The sequence below is a fragment of the Pyxicephalus adspersus genome, chromosome Z (genome assembly GCF_032062135.1).
Source record: "Pyxicephalus adspersus chromosome Z, UCB_Pads_2.0, whole genome shotgun sequence".
NCBI classification, from domain to species: domain Eukaryota; kingdom Metazoa; phylum Chordata; class Amphibia; order Anura; family Pyxicephalidae; genus Pyxicephalus; species Pyxicephalus adspersus.
The window spans coordinates 49,356,004-49,377,398 of NC_092871.1; the positions used below are offsets into that span (position 1 = coordinate 49,356,004).

The window sequence follows — 21,395 nt, forward strand, 5'->3', positions numbered from 1 at the left end:
TGCATAGTCAATAATATTCAGGGTACGGATCGTGTTGTCCCTGGCTTCCCTCAAAAGTTTCAGATCACAATTAAGCAACGATATTGGTCTATAATTGGAGCATAGGAGAGGGTCCTTGTCTGGTTTTAGTATCACTGATATGTTAGCCGCTAATGTGTCTTGAGGGAGATTGTGACCATCAGAGAGCGCATTCAGCGCTACAACTAGGTGAGGGCCCAGTACTGGGAAAAATTTCTTGTAATAGGCCAATGTCAGACCATCTGGGCCGGGAGCCTTCCCTGATGCTGCTCGGCGTATTGCGGCCTGTAGTTCAAGCAGTGTGATCGGTTTATCTAGTGTCTCTACAATGTCTGAGGACAGTGTCGGCAAGTCGGAGGCACTGAGATACTCCTGTATTGCAACCTGACGGTCGGGAGGTGACATACTACTAGAGTCCACTCGTAGATTATACAGTTGACTGTAAAATTCATGGAAGGTTTTAGCAATGTCAGGGGTGGCGTGTGCCAAGGTGCCCAGAGGGGTTTTGATTTTAGGGATGTACATGGCCGCCTTTTTAGACCTAAGCGCAGTAGCCAATGCCCTACCACAGTGGTTGGCATGTTCATAGTAGTACGATTTGGAACGGGTGAGTTGTGCTTTAGCCTTCTCTCTGTATAGTGAGTTATTTGCGTACAAGTGGCGAGTAGTTGGGATTCTAGGTCCGCTGTTGGAAGCCTTTTGTGCAACATCTCTAAACGATGCAGCTCCTGCAGCAGCGTATCAAACCTTTGCTTGGTTAGGGTTTTGAGTCTACAGCCCTGTTGTATGAACAGACCTCTAATATAACATTTATGAGCTTCCCATACATGAAGCGGATTATCTGTAGATTCCGCGTTATTGGCAAAGAAGAAGGAAAGTTCCTCCTCAATCTTTGTGGTCAGTTCAGGGTCCTCGAGCTGTGTCTCATTTAGCCTCCAAGCACTGGGTTTACATTCATAAGGCCTCCCAGAGATCTCTATCATAACAGGGGCGTGGTCAGAGAAATTTATGGAACCAATACTCGAGTCGCTAACCTGTGAAATGGCATCATGGGATATCAGAATGTAATCAAGTCTGGAGTAGGTATTATGAACTGTGGAGTAGAACGTATAATCCCTGTCTCCGGGGTGGTGAATGCGCCAGATGTCTATCGATTGTCATGTAGCAATGCTTTCAGACGTTTGATAGGAGAAAGGCAGATGAGAACGGCCCTTGGATATGTCCAAGGACGGATCTAGAGTCAAATTAAAATCACCTTCTAATGATGGTACCTTGAGCCACCTCAGATAAGAGGGTCAGAATATATTCAAGGACAGTCAACTGGCCAGTATTAGGCAGGTATATGTTTACAAATGTAAACATTTGCTTCTCTATCATACCCTGGACTATGAGGTAACGACCGTCTGGGTCCACTTTACATAAAGAGAGGGAGCATGGAAGAGAACCATCTATTAGAATGCTCACTCCCCTAGATTTGGAATCAGGTGAAGTGCTGTGATAACTGTATTTGGCTTGTTTGTTACGCAGGACCGGGATTTTGACATGGCGGAAGTGTGTCTCTTGCAGAAAGACAATATGACTTCTGCATTTCTGGAGGGTATTAAATAGGACTGAACGTTTTGAGGGAGAGTTTAATCCCTTTACATTCAAAGATGTGAGTGCGATAGTCATAGTTTGGTTGGTCAAACGGTAAGGTACGGGAGAGGGAAGGGCAGGGGAGATTAGTAAAGAATAGGAGGAAAGAAAAGAAAGAAGAAATTGGAAAATCAATAAAATAAGGTACACAAAGAAGAAAAAACAGCGAGGAAGACAAAATAACTTAAAAGAAAAAGAAATAGAGCTCTAGGCCCTAAACCTAGGCAAGTAGAACAATATACCACAACACCGACCTTTATAAGAGGCCGGGTGTGCCTATGTGGGGGGTAGTGTAGGCAATAATACTGCGAGCCGCTGGCTTACCAGCAGCAGTGACATAAAACATGTATATGACTGTAAGTAAATCACACAGCACGAGTAAGAAAAACCAGGAAGATGCGCCGTTCCCAGAAAACAAGGAGAGAAAATAGAATTATAAAATCACAAGAGTAGAAAAGTATCGCAGGACTGTGGGTCCCAAGGACAGTAATAGAAACATGAGCATTAAATAAAGGCATACCAGTAGTCAGGCATACTAAATTGCAACACACAATGAAGGCTACTACAGGAGCCGATGCAATAACACAACTTAAAAACGCCAGGTATCATATAAACAGCACAATAATAACAGTAATAGAACCGGCAGAAGGCAACCACCTGGGAACCAAAAACCACTGAAACCAAGATGGGCCGTCTCCTATACCCGATGTGCACCAGAAAAACCGACTCTGGTATAGGAGATGTGCACAGATCAGGGCATAAATACATCACTTAGGAATGAGAAGTCTCTGAGGGGGTATAAACAAGCATTGTAATATGTGTAGGAGGTAGACAGTGGTGGTAACAAGAGTCCAATTATTCAACAGCAGGAAAAAATCACAGTTCATGTGAATTTGGGATATTCCTTCCCAGGGGGTGCTGAGGAGTGGGAGAGCGCCGTCTGCGTCGGGAGGAGGTAGATGATCTCGGTCTCAAGTAGACACTTGGGAGCACCTCTAAGACTTCCAGCCAATTGGGTACATCAATGGGATCTGTGCCCAAGAAGGTGAACAGGGCCGGTAGCTGAGATGGATTGTGCAATGTAAACACAGAGTTGGGTTTGGTCACTATGAGATGTAGCGGATGTCCCCATCTATAGCGGGCACCGTGTGTGGTAATGTAATATAGAAGTGGCTTCAGTATGCGTCTCATCTGTAGGGTGCGAGGGGACAGATCCGGATATATCTGAATGCTTGCACCATCAAAATCAATCGGCCCCTTCTGCCATGCTTTCTGTATAATCTGCTCTTTAACTTTATAAAAGTGCACCCGGCATAGGACATCCCTGGGGTGGTCAGGTAATCCATCTCTCCTCACACCAACCCTATACACTCTATCTAGTTCTATGCGCTCAGAGGGGGGCCGTACTAAGAGGGTGTTAAAAATGGCAATCACAGTGCACTCCAGGTCTGGCCCAGCTGTAGCTTCCGGAAGCCCCCTTAATCTTAAATTGTTGCGTCAACCACTGTTTTCCTGATCATCCAAACTTAGTGCCAAGTTAGAGAGCACAGACCTCGTGCTGTTGGGCATGCTCAAGCGTGTCTAATCTAAGGGAAGTTTGGAAAGGAGGAGGACCCCAGTGAGGTAATTTTAATATCAACAGCTTGCACTTTCTGATATATCTGTTCAATTTCTGCATGTACAGAGTGTTCCATGCGGTGAGCCCAAGACTCCAACTCTGTTTTAGTAGGTATGAATTTCAGGAGGGCTTGTTATTCTCTGGGCAGTTGTTGAGGAGAAGGCACTGTGCCTGAGAACCCAGTTGGGGAACCTGATGACAGAGAGGAATGTACAGGGGAGAGAGCTGCAGGGATTCCAGCCAGGGGAGAAGTCCCCTCTTCACTCACCCGATCAGCAGACTCCACGTGGTCAGCTTCACTGGCAGATGCGGGCGCCATCTTAGAAGCGCTTCTTCCTGCTGATGCTGCCGGATCTGAAGGGAAGTAGTGTCTTTAGTCTTCCGGTGCTTAGACATCGCTGAGAGAGGTGAAAACGAGCTGTGTGATCAGAATTATCAGCTGCTAAAGCCGCGGTGGACACGGAGCTCCGGGAAAGTGCCTGCTCACAGTGCCATCGCCAAGCCACCCCCCCCTTTGCTTGCTCTTTCGTCTGTTACTGGAAATTATTTCCAGTGACAACCCTCTATTGTCCATTGGACATTTATTTGTACAGGTGCTTTAGAAGTTTTAGTTGTACAATTGACGGGAAGTTAATTGCTGTGATTATCAATTAAACCCTAAACAAATGGGACAGACAGCTTACTTTGGAGTTACCTACACATGTAACGGGCATTAATATTGGATGATCATCAAATGCTCTGGTCATATGGGGATTATTATTATTCTAATTATCATTATTTATTATTTATAGTACCGTCATATTACGCACTGCGTTACAAAGTCCATAGTCATTCACTATGGGGATATGTCTATGAATACTATGGGTATGATTACTACAACATGCTGCTGTTTTTTTGTCACTTATTCTATCTCAAATAAATTGTTACTCCAAGCAATATTCTCTAAATTAGTGTCCTAATTATGCCACCTAAATCACAAGCAATCTACTTGTACAGGTTTCCTGGTTTCAGCAGTTTTCTTTTCAATTAAAATTTTAATTTTTTTTCAATTTTAAATTTTTTTTTGTTATAAATGAGTCCATATTATTGATGTTAGTTTATATGTCAATTGATTTTAGTTAAAGTAGGTTGCCTTTTGGTTATATTAACAATTAAAAGCTGGTTACAAATATTATGTTTTCCACACCTCACCTTGCAATTTGATTGTCTTTAAATTCTTCTGCGAATGATGTGAAGGCCCAATTGACTGGATGCACATTGAAGAGATTGTATAAGCAGGCCCTTTCACTGCATTGCACAGATAATTTATGATCAGATTTTAAAGTTTGACCAGCCTGAAAATTGCAAAGTTGAATGTTTGATTTCATTGCTCGACCAGACAGTCAGGATATATGTGTCCTGCGCCTCATCCCCTGTAGATCCATACAAAGTATTAAAACACTAAAAAAAAGTTACATTCATTCTTTGTTTGCAAATATATAGTTATAAATCAACTAGTGAAACAGCACAAGTAGAAAGATCTTCAGTACAAACAACAGTACAAAGAACCTGCCCCAAGGAGCCAACCCTTCAATAATCATACAGGCACACATCATTGGAGCCAGTTTCCCCCATGTACAGAGAAAATGGGCACCCAGCGCAAGCCTACAAACATAGTGGTGGGTGCCATGCAGTTAGAATTCTGTAAGAAATTAAACCCTTGACCCCAGCACTGGAAGGCGGCATTGATGGCTGCTAAAAATTAACATTGTGATGATGAATGAATTACTAGGTGAATTTTTTGCCATGTCACCTTCAAACCCTAAAAAAACCCACTTGGTAAATTAAATTGTCAATAAGAACAATATTTTAAAAAGACTTGCCTATTATACTGTCACAAAGTGCAGTGATGTGCATTAGTGCAATGCCAACCATTCTGAATAGAACAGCAGTGCATCTTCTCAACACATGTACATTGCTGTGAGCTGCTGAAAGCATGCACTTTTTGGTATGTTAGACAGCCTTATCATATGAATAATTTACCTTTTTGCATTGCACCTTAACATTTGGCACAGAGTGTGTAATGGCGCTTAAACAGCAGAATGACCCTGCCTTATTCTACAATATTTTCTGTATACGTAAGTTATAGTTGTGCCATTTACCTGTAAGTGATTTTATTTTTAAACTTATTATGTCATTCCAAATTTTGATGATTGATTTTTTTTTTAGATATGTAGGTTTTCCCTTCAGTAACAGTATCTTTATCAGGGAGTGTCATCAGAAACCTGGCTAGGGAACCACTGAGATAAAAATCAATCCTTGTAGTCTGTTTTTAGGCATCAATGGTAACCGTAAAGTGCAGTTACTATGCTGCATTACTGTGCAAGAGACAGACCCGACATATGTATGATCCTTTTTACATTATATGATTTATATGATTCGTTTTTTATGATCCTATTTAAAATGACAAAACTACTAGAACTAAACATATAAACAGGATTAAACAGTACTGCACACTGATAATGTTTTTTTGATATTTATGACATCAAACTAATTGCAACCACGCAAATATTTAAAAGTAGTTGAAAAGCTGCATGTGACCTTAAAGTGAATGTACATATATGTTTCACATTAAAAGTTATTCTGTATTTTATTTGTGTTTGGAAGGTAAAGTGAGTTGACCAATGTGTATGCTAGGAGGGGTGTGTGAAGGGAGGAGCTGTAAACGCTCCAATCATAGAACCATACAGTGAATAGTCTTCCCTGGTTTTCCGGTTCACTTCAGACACAAGCAGGCGGTTTTACCTTTCTGCAAGATTAACAGCAGTTAAGGAAAATTACCAATTTTGTGTTACTTGTTTAAAGACGTGTTCTTTTACAGGCTCTTGAAATACTCAGGGGAAAAAAAAACAAGTCAACAGCCTAAAGATCATGAAATTCCTGCACTTACTACGGGACTTACTACGGGACTTACTACGAATCATTATAGGAAGTCCGCTAACTGACCACTTTTGTATTCCTATTATTAACAACAGGAATAATAGTTTTATGTGCATAGTAAGTTTGCAAAAAAGCTTTCACAGCAAAAAAAGTCCTTCATAGCAATAAACTCAATATTAAATGAACAAAAAATTAAATGCAGTAAAAACAAATGCACATGCTAAACAAATCAACAAACAAATCAACTAAAATGCAACATAAACATTTTACAATACAATTAAATATTGAGCATGTTATCATGCAGGTGAATTCCAATCTGAGAACCAAAAAGTAAAACTTTTGATTCATTCTGATTTGTCAATCTCCCCCCCCCCACTTTAGGCTGTGTTTTTGACATATGACTGTGGTAGGGAAGTTAGATTGTTGGATTTTTTTACAGGCAGTTAGTGGTATGACAATAGACTTTGTAAAGCACCATGTAATAACTGCTTTATAAATACAAGAAAAATAAATATATTTTACTATCTGGGTACAGCATTAAAAAAATAAGACATTAATATAGATAGATAGTATGACATTCTTTCATTTTTAGGGTTAGGAATGTAGACTTGATCATTTATTGCAGGCTGTGGTCTATAGTAAGCTTTTCTGTACACATGGCACAGGACATCCATGTTTAGATGGGTTGTTAGTATAAGAAGTGGATAGGAAGGCACAAAGGAGCAGATGGAATGTGCCTGTTTCACATTACTACACTCCAGGGCAAATATTTCCCTTTGAGGAAAGAGACTGTTTTCATGTTAATGTTTTCATATTCTTCATAATAATCAGATTATCTTCATAGAGGACTTCTGGGAAGAATAATTCTTCTGCTGATATAACCTTATAAATTCCTTTTTTTGTTTTCTATGAATTTGCCACATTGGAAGGGTAATATAATGTATTTGCCTTTTTAAGGAACTGACATTGTTTTTTCCAATTTTCCAGATAGCCATGCGGTTACTAGGCAGAGCTGTACAAACTGCAGCCACTTACAGGTCGCCCACCTGCTCCAGGTACAGCATACGAGGTCTTAGCAGTGCCACCAGCCACGCAACAGAGAAAACTGTACCCTATACAACTACTCTGAAGGAAGAGGGTGCTGCCAAAAAGGGACCAACAAAACCTTTACCACAGTCTGCAGAAGTAGTGGTCATTGGTGGAGGAAGTCTAGGATGTCAGACCACTTACCACTTAACCAAGATGGGCATGAAGAATGTTGTTTTGCTAGAGCGGGACCGACTTACCTCTGGGACAACGTGGCACACAGCAGGTATGATTTCTTCCTATTTCACTTCTACAAGACTGGCTCCATTGCCACTTACATGGGATTATGGAAGTAATGGCAGTGGACACAGGTGGTTTTAGAATTAAATTGAAACAGTAGAGAGTTTTCTATTGTTCTGTTTCCAATTATAATACAATATATTTTACATCTCTATGTATTGCCATTTGCAGCTAATAAACTCGTTCAGATTTTTTTACACTACTAATATGCAGATAATGCACAGCTCTGTCTTTCAGGTTCAGATATTTACTACCGTTTAATCCCATGCCCCTAATTGCCTTTCTGCTGTATCTTCATTCAATGCCTTCTACTTCTAATGCATGCATGTTTCATTCATTCTTTTTCAGTACCATGGAAGATAATGATGCTTTATAAATCAGCCCAATAGCTTACTGAAAGACAACTCGCGCAGCCCTTTCCCAGCCTAAAATGACTGAAAGTACAGACCATTAGGATTTGTGCTTTAAAAGGAAGAAGCTTTTTTTTCCTGTTAAAATATTTCATAATCTAGCCCTATTCCCTACACATTACCAAACTAAATGATTTTTCCCTGTAAGTACATTATATGCTAGTTTGGGGAACATGGCACTGGCACAGTTTGCCCAATAGATAGTGAAAATTAGATTCTCTGCTTGCATCTTCAAAACTGACCTTGACTTAGAAGAGCAATCCTTTAACGCTAAGGGCATCAGCAGGAAGAAGTAGCACTGTACTTCAAATACTTTCTATTATTCTACTTCAGTTATCAGGTGTGCATCTTCAAATCATGGGACCCCCCACCCCTATGTGGTGACTCCTGTGGCTATTTTACCTATAAACATGAAAACTCTATACTACCCTTTCCAGCCACTGTGATGCTGCTACCTGGCTCCTCTATTTATTCTCATTTTCAGGTGAGGTGAATACATGCACTCCTACAACATGCAGTGGTTCCTCCCTCTGCCTTGTACATTAAAAGGATGTGCAAGTTTGTGGGAGGTACCACAGCATGCAGTGGTGAGGGGGAACAAGTATTCAAATTCAAATACTTGCAGCAGTCAGGGAACATAGTGACATGTCAACTAACAGGACTCCAGAAACAAATTTTTCTTTCTGTTATGACCTTGCGGTGACAACTTTTAACTGCAGCAAATTAGCATCATATCTACCCTGCCAGTCAAGGTTGTGCTGTGTGACATAACTGTGTATGCCTGAGAACTGGTCTGGCATAAGTATAAACCCTTTGGCGGAAAAACAGCTCCCATGTATGGATTTTATCAGTGTGTTGAGGTGTTTGTCTGGATTTCAACTTTAACTATTGCTGAGATAAATTCTCACCCGCACATAGTTAACTGTTTTCTGTGAGTCTGTAGACTGCTAGCTTTGCATTGCAAGACGAAGCCGTAGAGCAGTATATTATATCCCTACATATTGCTTTTGATTGTTAACCTATTTCTTATAAGCCTCCGCTCTAACCAATAAGGTTTCTTGTCCAGTAGGTGGTATAGGCTGCCCCTTCCCTGACATTTGTTGTCTTTCAGGTCTCCTGTGGCAGCTTCGGCCCAGCGATGTAGAGGTGGAGCTGTTGGCGCACACTCGTAAGGTGGTCAGCCAGGATCTGGAGCAGGAGACTGGACTGCATACTGGATGGATCCAGAATGGTGGCCTATTCATCGCTTCCAACAAACAGAGGCTGGATGAATATAAAAGACTTATGTCTGTAAGCCTATATCAGAATATACCAATATTTTTCTGCTGTAAAAGTCCTGTAACTTTATCCCATGCTCCAAATTGCTGGTTTACAGAAAGCCAGTGACAAAATTACTTCTAAACTAGTGGAGTGTTTACGACCAAGGGCTGAAAATGCTTCAGTCAGTGGACCATCCAGTTCATTGTCTCACCAGGTTTTGTGGTTCATTGAAGACACAAGCAAGAGTTAGAGATTATTCACAGTATTACAAAATATTGACAGAAACTGGGGAGTCTTTCAAGCAAACCAGTCCGAAGTGGGCATTTGTAAAAAATCCTCCTTTGAAGTTGTCTGTTACTTTTTGGTTAGCCTAAAGAAAACCTGTCACAAGTGGGCTTCTGCAATCGATGGAATCTTCACTGTTATTTTCTTATAATAGTAAAGCCTTACCTTTCATGGATGGCTGTGTGTGCTGCTATCCACTTTTTCTGGTTGAGTGTAGGGCTGATGGCCAACACACACGTTTGAAATACTGGAGGAAAGTATAACTGTCCATTAACCTTTTTTATGTACTTTTGACAGCACCTTTCATAATATGACCTTTGAATGTCTACAGTCAGCAGATATAGCACAGCCTTACAGCTTGACCTTCACCTGACATCTTTTGTACTTTATCGGGGAGACAATAAAAGAAAGTAATCAAAAAGCAAGTCTTATGAGAATTAAATTGGTAAAACTGCTCTTTGAGACATGTTTCCGTTAAATTTACTAATAAACTTTAAGTTAGTCACATTTATAGATAAAAAAGCTGTAGATTTCATGATCCCAGGCTCTGAACACACCATACCACACCATGACCCCTGGACAGTGTTGAATGTGCTCATCTTTATCCCTATCTCCCTTCTCTACCTAAACATGCACACTGAGGTGTTTGACATTTAATGCTGAACTCCTAGGTAAAGAAATGATGTTTTAATGCAAGAACCATGTGTATTACTACTTGAATCATAATGCTTTCTGTACAGTGCAGCTGTAGTGTTGGGTCCCTTCAACTCTGCTCATACTCTGCAGCATTGTTATGTCACCAGAGAAAGGTGATTCCTGATTTTTTTTAAATTGTTTTCATCCACTCAAAGTAGATTTAAATACTTTGTGTTCATCAAAGAATTTATATCTCTCTCTATCTCATAATTTTTGTTTTTGTTTTTTGTTTTTCAAAAAGTTAATACAATACATTCATATTCCAGGCTGAGGTACTTATTGTAGAATGTATTGTTTTTCAACAATAAATGCAATCAGTAATGATACAAAGGCAAATAATCATGACAGGTAGTTTTGTAAAGAATGGAAAAGGGTGAATAATTGTAGATTAAGGTGTTTGGCAACAAAAACTGAAATGCCCTATAGGCAAAAAATTTCTTTGAAATCATTGACTGGCAGTGGCATCGGAGTGATCGACCCACTTTACTAATAAAGGAAGATTGTACAGGATAGCAAATGTATTTCAATTGACTTTTTATGTCTGGAGTTCAGCTTTAATTCTGCAGGTGTGTTGTTCTTACTGTTGAAGTTTGCTGGTGCAGCAGGATGCACAGTTCCCTGTCTGGTATCTTCAACCTCCTGCATATAACAGCTCAGTGCTAATATCACAATAGTGTCAAATACCAATCAATTAAGGTACCAACTGTTTACAAGTGTGCTTCACACCCAGCCAAACTGTGATAACTGGTATGAAAGGCGTCATGTTAATTGCTGCAATTTCTCCCCATAGCAGTTAGGTCTACTGCATGGCAGGTGTGAAATTTATTGTGAACACTTCATATAATAGTCTTGGGGAGCTTTAATAAAATACAGCCCAATGTATAATACAAAACACTGTGGTCATACATGCTGCTCTTTTTAAAGAAGATTTTGATTTCTGACATTGCTAGCTTTTCCTGATAATTTGCCTGTCTGTCATGCTGATCCTATGTTTTCAATAATTGCTGTCACAGTTCTAACATCTCTGTAACTTCCGTGATCTATTCAGGTAAATATAAAACATTGTAAGTTATCATTATGTATTCTTGTTAGCCCATGGGTGTTTTTGTGTGCTCGTTTTGACTTTTTTCAGGCTTTCCTGAAGCTAGTAGTTTACTGACCTCAATAGCTCAAAATGTATTCTACACAGGTGGACATCCCCACATCAGTGATTTTTTTTTTTTTTATGAATGCTTACCGCCTAAAATATATTCAGTTGGCCACATGAAACTAAAGGAAAAAATGTTTATGCAATGTTGCAAAGGTGGGCATAACCAAAGCCAAGCAACTGCGTCTATGGCTCAACAAACATGTAAAAACTTCAAATGTCAAAAATTACTAATATATTGATAAGGATTATTAAAAGATTTGTGTCCCATAACATGTTTTGGAACTTTGTGTAACAATCTGTTTTTTCCTGTCCAGCTGGGGAAGGTTTATGGTGTGGAGTCGTATGTCCTGTCACCAGCAGAGACAAAAGACTTATACCCACTCATGAATGTGGATGATCTGTATGGCACCCTGTATGTTCCAAAGGATGGTACCATGGACCCTGCAGGTACTTGCACCACCCTGGCAAGAGCATCAACTGCCAAAGGCGCACAGGTTAGAGGTTACATATTGCTGTTCAGAAACCACAGCAGTAATGAAATATTTACTAATGTAAACATAACCAGAGCAAATGGGAGAGGTAAAGAGATCTGATCGTCATCTGCTCTGCCCAAATGGTTTGCCGCCAACTGGTTTTACTCCAGACAAGTAGTTATTTACACTGATAAGCTGCCTATAAAGGAGATGTTATATCTGCCGGAAGCTTTCTGTCTAACCAGCCCTGATATTGGACTGTTTACAGTAAAGGAGCATCAGAGGACAGATGAACTGGTGTCTCCACTTTCTGCTTGTATTAACATGACCCCGGGAAGCTCCTATGTCACCAGTTCCTTCCATATACGCCCCAGCCAACTACCATCACCCCCAACCCCTTCTAATAATACAAACAACCATGTTTGGAAGAAATTGGCTAGAGTCAGCCGTTTATTAAACAACATTTTATCTATACCATTATAAACACACACAGACATATATTTTTTTACAATATAAACAATTTTAACAACCTAATTTACCCTTAACCTCTAACACTCCTAAACACCCTGATAGGTTGCGGACCTGGGAAAGCACCCTCCAACAAAAACATCACTGAAGACCAAAGGATTGATATTTTTGGCCCCCAGGTGCGCCCCCTTGCCTCAAGTTCTGATATCAGTCCTACACCAAGCTCCTTACTGTCTAAAGCTGCGTACACACTTCCAATTTTTATTGTTGGTAAATGAACGACGAACGAACGATGAACGATCGATTGGGCAAAAATAGTTCGTAAAAAAAGTAACCAACGACGCCGACGAACAAGAATAGTCGCTGGAAATGAACGACCGGACCGGCGGATCGAATTGGACGACGATCGTTTACCATCTATCGTGTGTACGGTCGTTCATTGATCGTCCATGGTCTGAGCATGCGCGGTGAACGAACGTTCGCTTACTTCCTGTGGTGCACGTCACTTCCTGTATCGTTCAAACGATCGCATCTATCGTGTGTACAATATCTGCGAACGATCGTGTCGTTATCTGTATGTACAGGATCGGTACTATACGATCGTTCGCAGATATCGTGCAGGATCGTTCGTCGTTCGTTTACCAACGATAATAATTGGAAGTGTGTACGTAGCTTAACAGTTGATACAAAACCTGCTTTAAACATGGACACCATCCCACTGATGAGTTCTTTTACCAATATTCCATCATCAACCAGACCTGCCTTCCCCCAGATCCCAACCTCCCCAACCCATCCAAAACTTACTAACAAACTACCCCCGGCAGGTGTGGAAAGCTCACGCTAGCTAGCCAACTACTGATGACCCCAGTTTTTCTACCCAGCCCTTTTAACTCCTCCAGACATCTCTACACCCATAATGATCACCCCACCATAATCCACACCCTTCTCTTCTTGCCTTAACCCGTACATGACTGGGGCCCATTAGCACCCAGTCAAGAGTCCCCTGCACCTTTGCTGTCTTTTTTTTTTTTTCTTGTCGGCTCTGGGCCTGCCTTTCTATTGGTAACACATTTGTAGGCAGCATTTCAGTCCTGTCCCTCAGTTTTTCTCTCCCAGTCTACGCTCTGCAGTAAAGAGTATTGTAAATGGAGACCTGTCATTCAGATACCTAGAATGCTTGCTTTTGAAAGTTGACATTTATCAGTGAATACAAAGTTGCATTTACTCATCTAAAACACATTTTGTGGACCTGGCAGGGGAATAATGTGACAATCTACTTTTTTAGGTCGTAGAAAATTGCCCGGTAACTGGAATACAAGTGAAAACAGATGATTTTGGTGTAAGGAGGGTTGTGGCGGTGGAGACAGAGTATGGTACAGTGCAGACTTCCTGTGTGGTGAATTGTGCAGGTACTGAACATACAGTAGAACAGTTGTAAATGTGTTTATCTACAACTTCCACAATCTCATCTGTACAATCTACCAAGTTTAGAAGGAATTATGAAGATTCCATGCATGTGTGCATACTTGAAATCCTTTCCAACATTTTCATAAAATTCTTAAGGCTGAAACAGTGATTAGTTTGGAAATTGTTATTCATACTAAACAGATTTGTGACCCAACACTTAAGGCTATGTTCACATGTGAAATGTTTGACAACAGAGTCACATGGTTTTGCTCATCACGGGGGAACATCTGAAGTTTGTACAGAGGTCCCCTGAAGTTTGAGGATCTCTGTCATAGGGAATGACTGCTAGCAACTCCTATGGGGTGCCTCTCGTCCTCCCCCCTCCTCTTTCGATTGAGCAGAGCAGCACTGTGTGTACAAAGCTCATTCATTCATTCATTTGTCACTGGAAATGATCATAAAAGATTGTTTCCAAGGACAGTGCTTTGGTGTGTGTACATATTCTTAGAATCTGTTCCTTCTGTCACTTGTTTCATTTAAAACCTTTTCAACTTTTTAGATTGTGCAATCAGATTGCAGTGGGTTTGGCTGCAGTTGTCTGTATTCTTCTGACTGTGAAAATTTTCTTCGTTAACTGCCAAATTGAGATTTATTGAAGGATTTACACATTCTTTATTTTCCCTAACTTTCTGTCTCCATAATAATGCTCAACAGTAGAGCTAGAAGGTTCTCCAAGACTGGAGAAGATAGTCTGTCATGGAAGAACCTGGGTGATTTAGCAAACCTGGAATGGATTTAAAAAAATAAATATGCTATTTTCAATCCTGGACCAGATCTATTCCAGGTTTTTTGCATCACTCAGGCTCACCCATGGTAGTCTATCTTCTCCAGGTTTAGAGAGTCTTAATAAAGGCCAGAGAATTTGAACCCTATCAGGCTTCATTCAAAACTAAACCTGACTAAATAAATGAGCCAATGACAAAACAGGAATATTACTGGGATCAGAATTCTCTCAAGTGTCGATACAATGGCTATTCCTGAAAAATTCTCGTAAGAGACATCTCATTAGTAATTTATTTATATATATCTTTCCTTTTTTGTAGGAGTCTGGGCCAGAACTCTTGGTCACATGGCTGGAGTGAATGTCCCCCTGGTTGCTATGCACCATGCCTATGTGGTGACAGAAAGGATAGAGGGAATACAGGTCATGTTCATTTATTTGTGTCCTTTTGTCCTAGTTCTATATCCTGTGAGAAATACAAGCTGTAATTATGTAACTACACTGCTCGATTATATTAAAATATGATCAGAGTTGCATTCTTAATTAGGTTATCAGTGTTTTAACTTGGTCATTTGTCATCACACACAATGCACTTGTTGAGACAGCCATGTTAGAGAGAGAGAAAGATAAACGCCCTGCATGAAGGGACAGAGTGAATAAAAAAGTGGTATTAACATCTTCAGCTCTTGTACATAATTCAATTTAAAAATGTACTGTAATGAATAAAAAGTATAAATTTTATTCTTTATTTCATTGCATTTAAAAATACACTAAAATGATGTTTTAGTTGCAATCATTGCAAAGTTATTTGTAAATTAAAAAGTGTTTTAGATCACTCTGCAAATTTTCTTATTATGCAACAGTGAAACATAAACAAGTTTAAAGGTGGGAAAAAAAGATGATAAAAAATAGAAGAAAAAAAAAATTATAGCTGAGAGGAGGAGGAAGAAGTTATTGTGTAAAGTTTTCTAAATGTGATTATATGAAGTATATAATTGATAAACATATAAAAATATAAATATAGTATAATTCATTGCATTCACTCAATGACACTATCTGAAGTGTCATTGTACATGATATTTGATTTTGTGAGCACTCACTATTCACAGCTATTCACCATCCAGTGCTGGAAAGGGTCCCGTCAGAAGCACTATCAATCCTTTGCATTGTGTCAAATAATAACAACAGGCTTGAAAGCCTCGGACCACACAAATATACTGTAGCAACAGCAATATGAATAAAGCCAAACACTTGTTAAAACATTTCTTTTGTTGTATATAAAGTAGTGAAAGATTAGTGCCTCTCTTATATCTGTCTGTGTCTTCTGGGAAGATCTACCCTCACTTCCTGTCCCAGTTAGGTCTTAACCAAGATGGGATTTGATGTGTTTTTAAAAAAATGGCACACTAGATTTGAAGTTTAAAATGTAAATAGGTTAATAGACAGAATTAGGACATAAAGAACATGAACTAGACACAAAATCGTCTTGTAAAGCAGGGTGGATTCTAGAATTGAATTGTTGAGGATAAAACAGACTACTTGATGATGGGTTTTGTATATTCAAGTATCTGAAGTAAAAACTGTCTGGATTGTCCCTGCAGTAAACCATGGGATGACGTAGAGCAACACTTACAGTCTTTGTTTTAGACAAAAAAACTTGAGAAAGGACAAATTAACCCATTACAACCTAGTAGATTCATTCAGGGTTTGCCAAAAAAACTAAGAAGGCAGCCTGGAGCCTGTACCTCTAAAATACATCTATAGTACCAGTCCTAGCTGTTCTAATATGTTTTCCTTAAACTGTAGCATCTGTTTCATCCAGATGTCCGAATAATGAGGATAACATTCTGACAAGGTCTTTTTAATTTGTAAAAGCTGTTTACTTGGATGTCTCAGAAAACAGTAAACAGAGGATGGCATTCTAGAGCTTCCACCTTTAATGTCACCAGAACCTGGCTCTTATACAGGTTATCCCTTTATTCTGTAATATCTACCCCCTCCCAGCTGCCCCATGACATTTCACCAGTTTCCATTCTGCTGTTTGCATTATGTAAGCACAATGGCCAATAATTCTATCTTGCCAGCAAAGCCTTTTATTTATTGTATTTTCCCAGGCTGCAGTGTTTGGGAAGCTCTTTGCAGATTACAATCTGTCTAAACTCTTCTTCACATTTCTCTCTGCCGTCTTATTTTTAGAACATGCCAAATGTGCGGGACCACGATGCTTCGGTGTATCTGCGTCTCCAAGGTGACGCTCTGTCCGTGGGCGGCTATGAGTCAAATCCGATATTCTGGGAAGAGGTGAGCTGATGGCTGTCACATAACCAAGATGAATAAAGCTGAGGAAGTGCGAGTCGTGCCACTGCTTTCTGAGCAGTCAGCAACATTTCATATTGTTATCTGACAGGCCTACACCTCCAGCACTGCCTTATACAGATATTCTTCTCCACCAAACAATGCCATTTTTATTTCTATATTAAATTGTGTTTTCATTTATCATTGTGAAAAAAACAAAAATCAAATCCAAAATGCAAAATAACGTTTCAACAGTTCAGGATTTAAAATAAGAATTGTATTTGATAGGTATAGGCCTGGACAGGCAGGAGCGAAAACATGTTCACTACACATATGATGGTTTTTGTTTTTTACATTGTGAGTTTCAAAGAGCCTGGTACTGCTTGCAGTCTTGTAGGCAGCCTGCATGGAAGTGGTCAGCCCAACAGTTCCATCTGTGTGAGGGAGATGAATGTGTGTTTCCTATTTTATTTTTAATAATGTGTCCTCCTCTGCACTCCCTGATGTCATCGATTTGTCATGTTCTGCAACCCCCTGCTTCTTCTTCCCACTGTTATCAGTTGTATCCCTTTATGTATACTCTGCTCCCTCTACCTGATGTATCCTCTTCTGCACCTCCTGAATCTTCTTCACAATATCATTAGTTTTTTCCTCCAATCTACCTCCTGCTTCTTATTCTTTTTTGTCATCTGTGTCTTCTCTACTGCAATACCTGCTTCTTCTCTCCAATGTCATCAGTGTCTTCTGTACTTCACATCCTGCCTCTTCGTCACAATTTTATCATTGTTTCTGCTTCTGCATCCTTCACCTTTTCCCCCTAAACCATCAGTGTCTTCTCTACTGCATCTTGTCCCCTCTCCCCAATTTCCTCAGTGTATTCTTTATTGCACACTCTGCATTGTCTCCCTAATGTCAGTAGAGTTACCTTCATTGTACTCCCCAATTCAGCCCTATTGTCGCCCCAGTATTCTTTTCCTCACAACTTCTCCTTGTTTCCAGTGTCATCAGTTTATCATATTTATCCAATGCTTCTTCACAATGTCATTATTGTATCATTTATTTCTTCCCCTGCTTCTTTTTGCTGATTTATTACATAAAGCCTATACTGCACCTCCTTCAACACAATGCATTAAATCTCCATCTTCCCCCTCATCTGTGTCTTCTCCATCCTGCTCTTTCTCCTCATTGTCATCAGTGTCACTGTACTGCAACCCCTACTCCTTCTCTTCAATGTCTTTATTACTCCACATCATGCTCCATCTTCCAGTGTTATCAGTGTTTCTTTTACTGCATCCTGATTTTTTTTCTTCATGTTACTGGTATCTCTGTTACTACACCCCCTTGCCTTCTTTTCCCCAGTGTCATTAGTAAATTCCATACTGCACCCCCTGCCAATATGTTTCTTCTGTAATGTAGCTCCTGGCCCTTCTTTCCAATGTCATCAGTGTCTCCTGTACTACACTCTCCAGGCCTTTACCCATCATCACCATTGTTTTCTTTAATGAACAACTTTTATCTTATACGAACTCTCTGCACCTTCCAGTTGTCATGTCTTCACTTTCATCTATTTCTTTGCAATGTCATCAGTCACTAATTACAATAGTCCCTCCTCATTTGCATCTACATGTAAGGTCTACTGAGCTAATTTCATGTTGTCAGTGTAGCTTGTACTTGATCTACTGCTTCATTTTTAGTACCAAATAATTATTCAGTTGCTCCCTCTGTCAGGTTTCCGACAAGTTTTCCTTTGGCCTCTTTGACTTGGATTGGGATGTCTTCATGCAGCACATCCAGGGAGCGATCAACAGGGTTCCTGCCCTCGAGAAGACTGGAATTAAGTCCACAGTGTGTGGCCCAGGTGAGATACAGTTATCAGCAAAATCAACAATGCTTGATTTTTTCAGATCATGCTGGATTTAACCTCTATTTATTTTCAATAATTTAAAACAGCATGTCATGAGTGTATAATGATACCTCTCCTGTTATTTTTCCAACCCATGTTTTATGTAAGGGTAATATGATTTGGAGAAAGATTTACAGCTGTAAAACCAAACTGAGACGATTACTGCCAATCTTGGCATTTAGTTTTGCAAGCCCATGTGCATGAAAAGTAGAAAGGCTAAAAAAAGAAACCCCATCTAAAGTTCAACTAAACTTTTAATTTTGTTTTGGATGCAATAGGGAAGGTAAAGAGCCCCTGTGATATCTTTATTGCTGTATTGCATCTTTTGGGAAGAGGAGGGTTAAAACATTTGACAACATTTTAATGCTGTCTCTGCCTCTCTATCCTTTGTAATAGCATCAAAGAAGAGGAAGTAAAGGAAAAATCTCCTTCTCATAAATACTTGGTTTTAACTGTAGTACCCTAAGAACTGTTATAATGTCAAGAAGTTCAAGGCTGTTTCACGAATATACTGGTGCTCTCTGCCAGAACCTCTTGGAAAATGTGGAACTGAGAGCAAAGTTGAAGAGTTTTTTATATTCATTTCAACTTGTGTCACGTATAACAGGGAGGGGAGGGTAACAGAAACGTGTATAAACTACTGGGCCTCAAATGGCTAGGGCAAAGGGAATGGTCACCCCTTGCAGACACCCTAATCTAGCCCTAACTCCTAACCATATGAGCATCCCCTGATGGTGGGAATGCTCATACTCAGGAACCTAGTCCCTACTAGCCCTGTATAGCCCTGGCAGTAGTGTCTGGCTTGAGACTGCTGGTTCCTTCCCCTATGAAAGGACCCAGTGTCTCCCTGAGGCCTAGTAAACAAATAAATAACACAAAACACCAATACACCAAAACACCAAAAGTAAAGCAACTTATCTTATAGCAGATATCAACAGGAACACAGGATGGCTCAACACTCCAACTATTCACAACCCAGCAGTGAATATCAACCGCACAGCATGAAGTGTGAGGCCAGACTAAATGGAGGAGCAGTAATGACCAGCAGCTGCACCTGATGCAAGGGGAGTGGTCATTACAAACAACAACACAGAAACAAGTAAAAACAAAGAGACTGTCAGATAATCACACATGCAGTTTGTCTGACAGATCCTCAAACTTCCGTCACGGAAGGGACTGTGACAGTACCCCCCCTTCTACGGGTGGCCTCCGGACACCCAGGACCGACCTTATCTGGATTAGCCCTGTGGAAAGCTCTCACTAGACGACTAGCATTAACGTCGGTCGCTGGTACCCACATTCTCTCCTCCAGACTGTACCCCTTCCAGTGAACGAGATACTGGAGCGATCTACGGAGAAATCGAGAGTCCAGTATCCTGGCAATCTGAAATTCTAGATTACCGTCCACCATGACAGGAGGGGGAGGCAAGGAAGACGGTTCCAAAGGCTCAACAAATCTCTTCAACAGTGATTTGTGGAACATATTATGAATCTTCAAGCCTGTGGAAGTTCAAGACGAAAAGCAACTGGGTTAATAATGGCAGAGATCTTATATGGACCAATAAACCTTGGACCCAACTTCCAAGAAGGTACTTTCAACTTTATGTTTCTTGTGGACAGCCACACAGAATCACCCACTCTTTGGTCCGGACCACTCATACGTCTCGTCAGCCATACGTTTATACTTGTTGCCCATCTTTTTTAAATTATTTTGGATTTTCTGCCAAATAGATGACAAAGAAGAAGAAAATCTTTCCTCTTCAGGAATGCATGAAGTCTCAGTACCAGAAAAAGTGCCAAATTGTGGATGAAACCCATATGCCCCAAAAAACGGCGACTTACTCGGCCAAAGACAAAAATGAAGACCACTCCTCCTGATTCTCTGAGACAAAACATCTCAAATAAGTCTCCAGATTCTGGTTAGTGCGTTCAGTCTGTCCATTCGACTGAGGATAAAAGGCTGAAGAGAAGGACAATTGTATGCCCAGACGAGTGCAGAACGCTTTCCAGAATCTGGAAACAAATTGAGTCCCCCTATCAGACACCACATCTGTGGGAATACCGTGTAGATTCACGATGTTATCGACAAACACTTGTGCGAGGGTTTTAGCATTAGGTAGCCTTGCCAATGCAATAAAGTGTGACATCTTGCTGAAGCGATCAACAATCACCAGAATCACGTTTTTTCCTGAGGAATTCGGCAAATCAGTGATAAAATCCATCGATAAATGAGTCCAAGGTCGGGAAGGGATTGACAATGGAAGTAGGGATCCAGAAGGCCGAGTATGTGTCACCTTAGCACGAGCACAAGTACTACATGCTGACACATAGCCCTCAATACATTTACGCAACCCCGGCCACCAGAATCTACGAGAGATGAGATTGACCGTGGATTTGTTCCCAGGGTGTCCTGTAAGGACTGTACAGTGGTGTTTCTCGAACACCTTATGTCGCAATTCATAAGGAACAACCAATCGGTGCATCTCCCTGGGCCTCCAATACCTCCGCCTCTAGATCAGGATAGAGGGCGGATATTACTACCCCCTCAGACAAAATCGGACCAGGATCCTCCGAATCAACCCCCCCCCAGGAAAGCTACGCGACAAAGCGTCCGCCTTGACGTTCTTAACTCCAGGGCGATAGGTGACAATGAAACTGAACCTGGTAAAAAACAACGACCATCTGGCCTGTCTTGGGTTCAGACGTTTAGCCGACTCCAAATATGCCAGATTTTTGTGATCAGTAATTACC

At 40.5% G+C, this 21,395-nt stretch overlaps 1 protein-coding gene across 2 annotated transcripts in view; it reads left to right on the top strand.

The window, feature by feature from the left end:
- SARDH (sarcosine dehydrogenase) overlaps positions 1-21,395 on the top strand; it is an 89,495-nt gene that overhangs the window by 3,520 nt on the left and 64,580 nt on the right. For both annotated transcript variants that reach the window (XM_072431185.1, XM_072431184.1), the window contains exons 2-8: positions 7,178-7,502; positions 9,038-9,216; positions 11,632-11,811; positions 13,544-13,667; positions 14,769-14,869; positions 16,643-16,747; positions 18,470-18,599. In XM_072431185.1, coding sequence (XP_072287286.1) covers positions 7,178-7,502; positions 9,038-9,216; positions 11,632-11,811; positions 13,544-13,667; positions 14,769-14,869; positions 16,643-16,747; positions 18,470-18,599 — 1,144 coding nt within the window. The remainder of the gene's footprint in view (positions 1-7,177; positions 7,503-9,037; positions 9,217-11,631; positions 11,812-13,543; positions 13,668-14,768; positions 14,870-16,642; positions 16,748-18,469; positions 18,600-21,395) is intronic.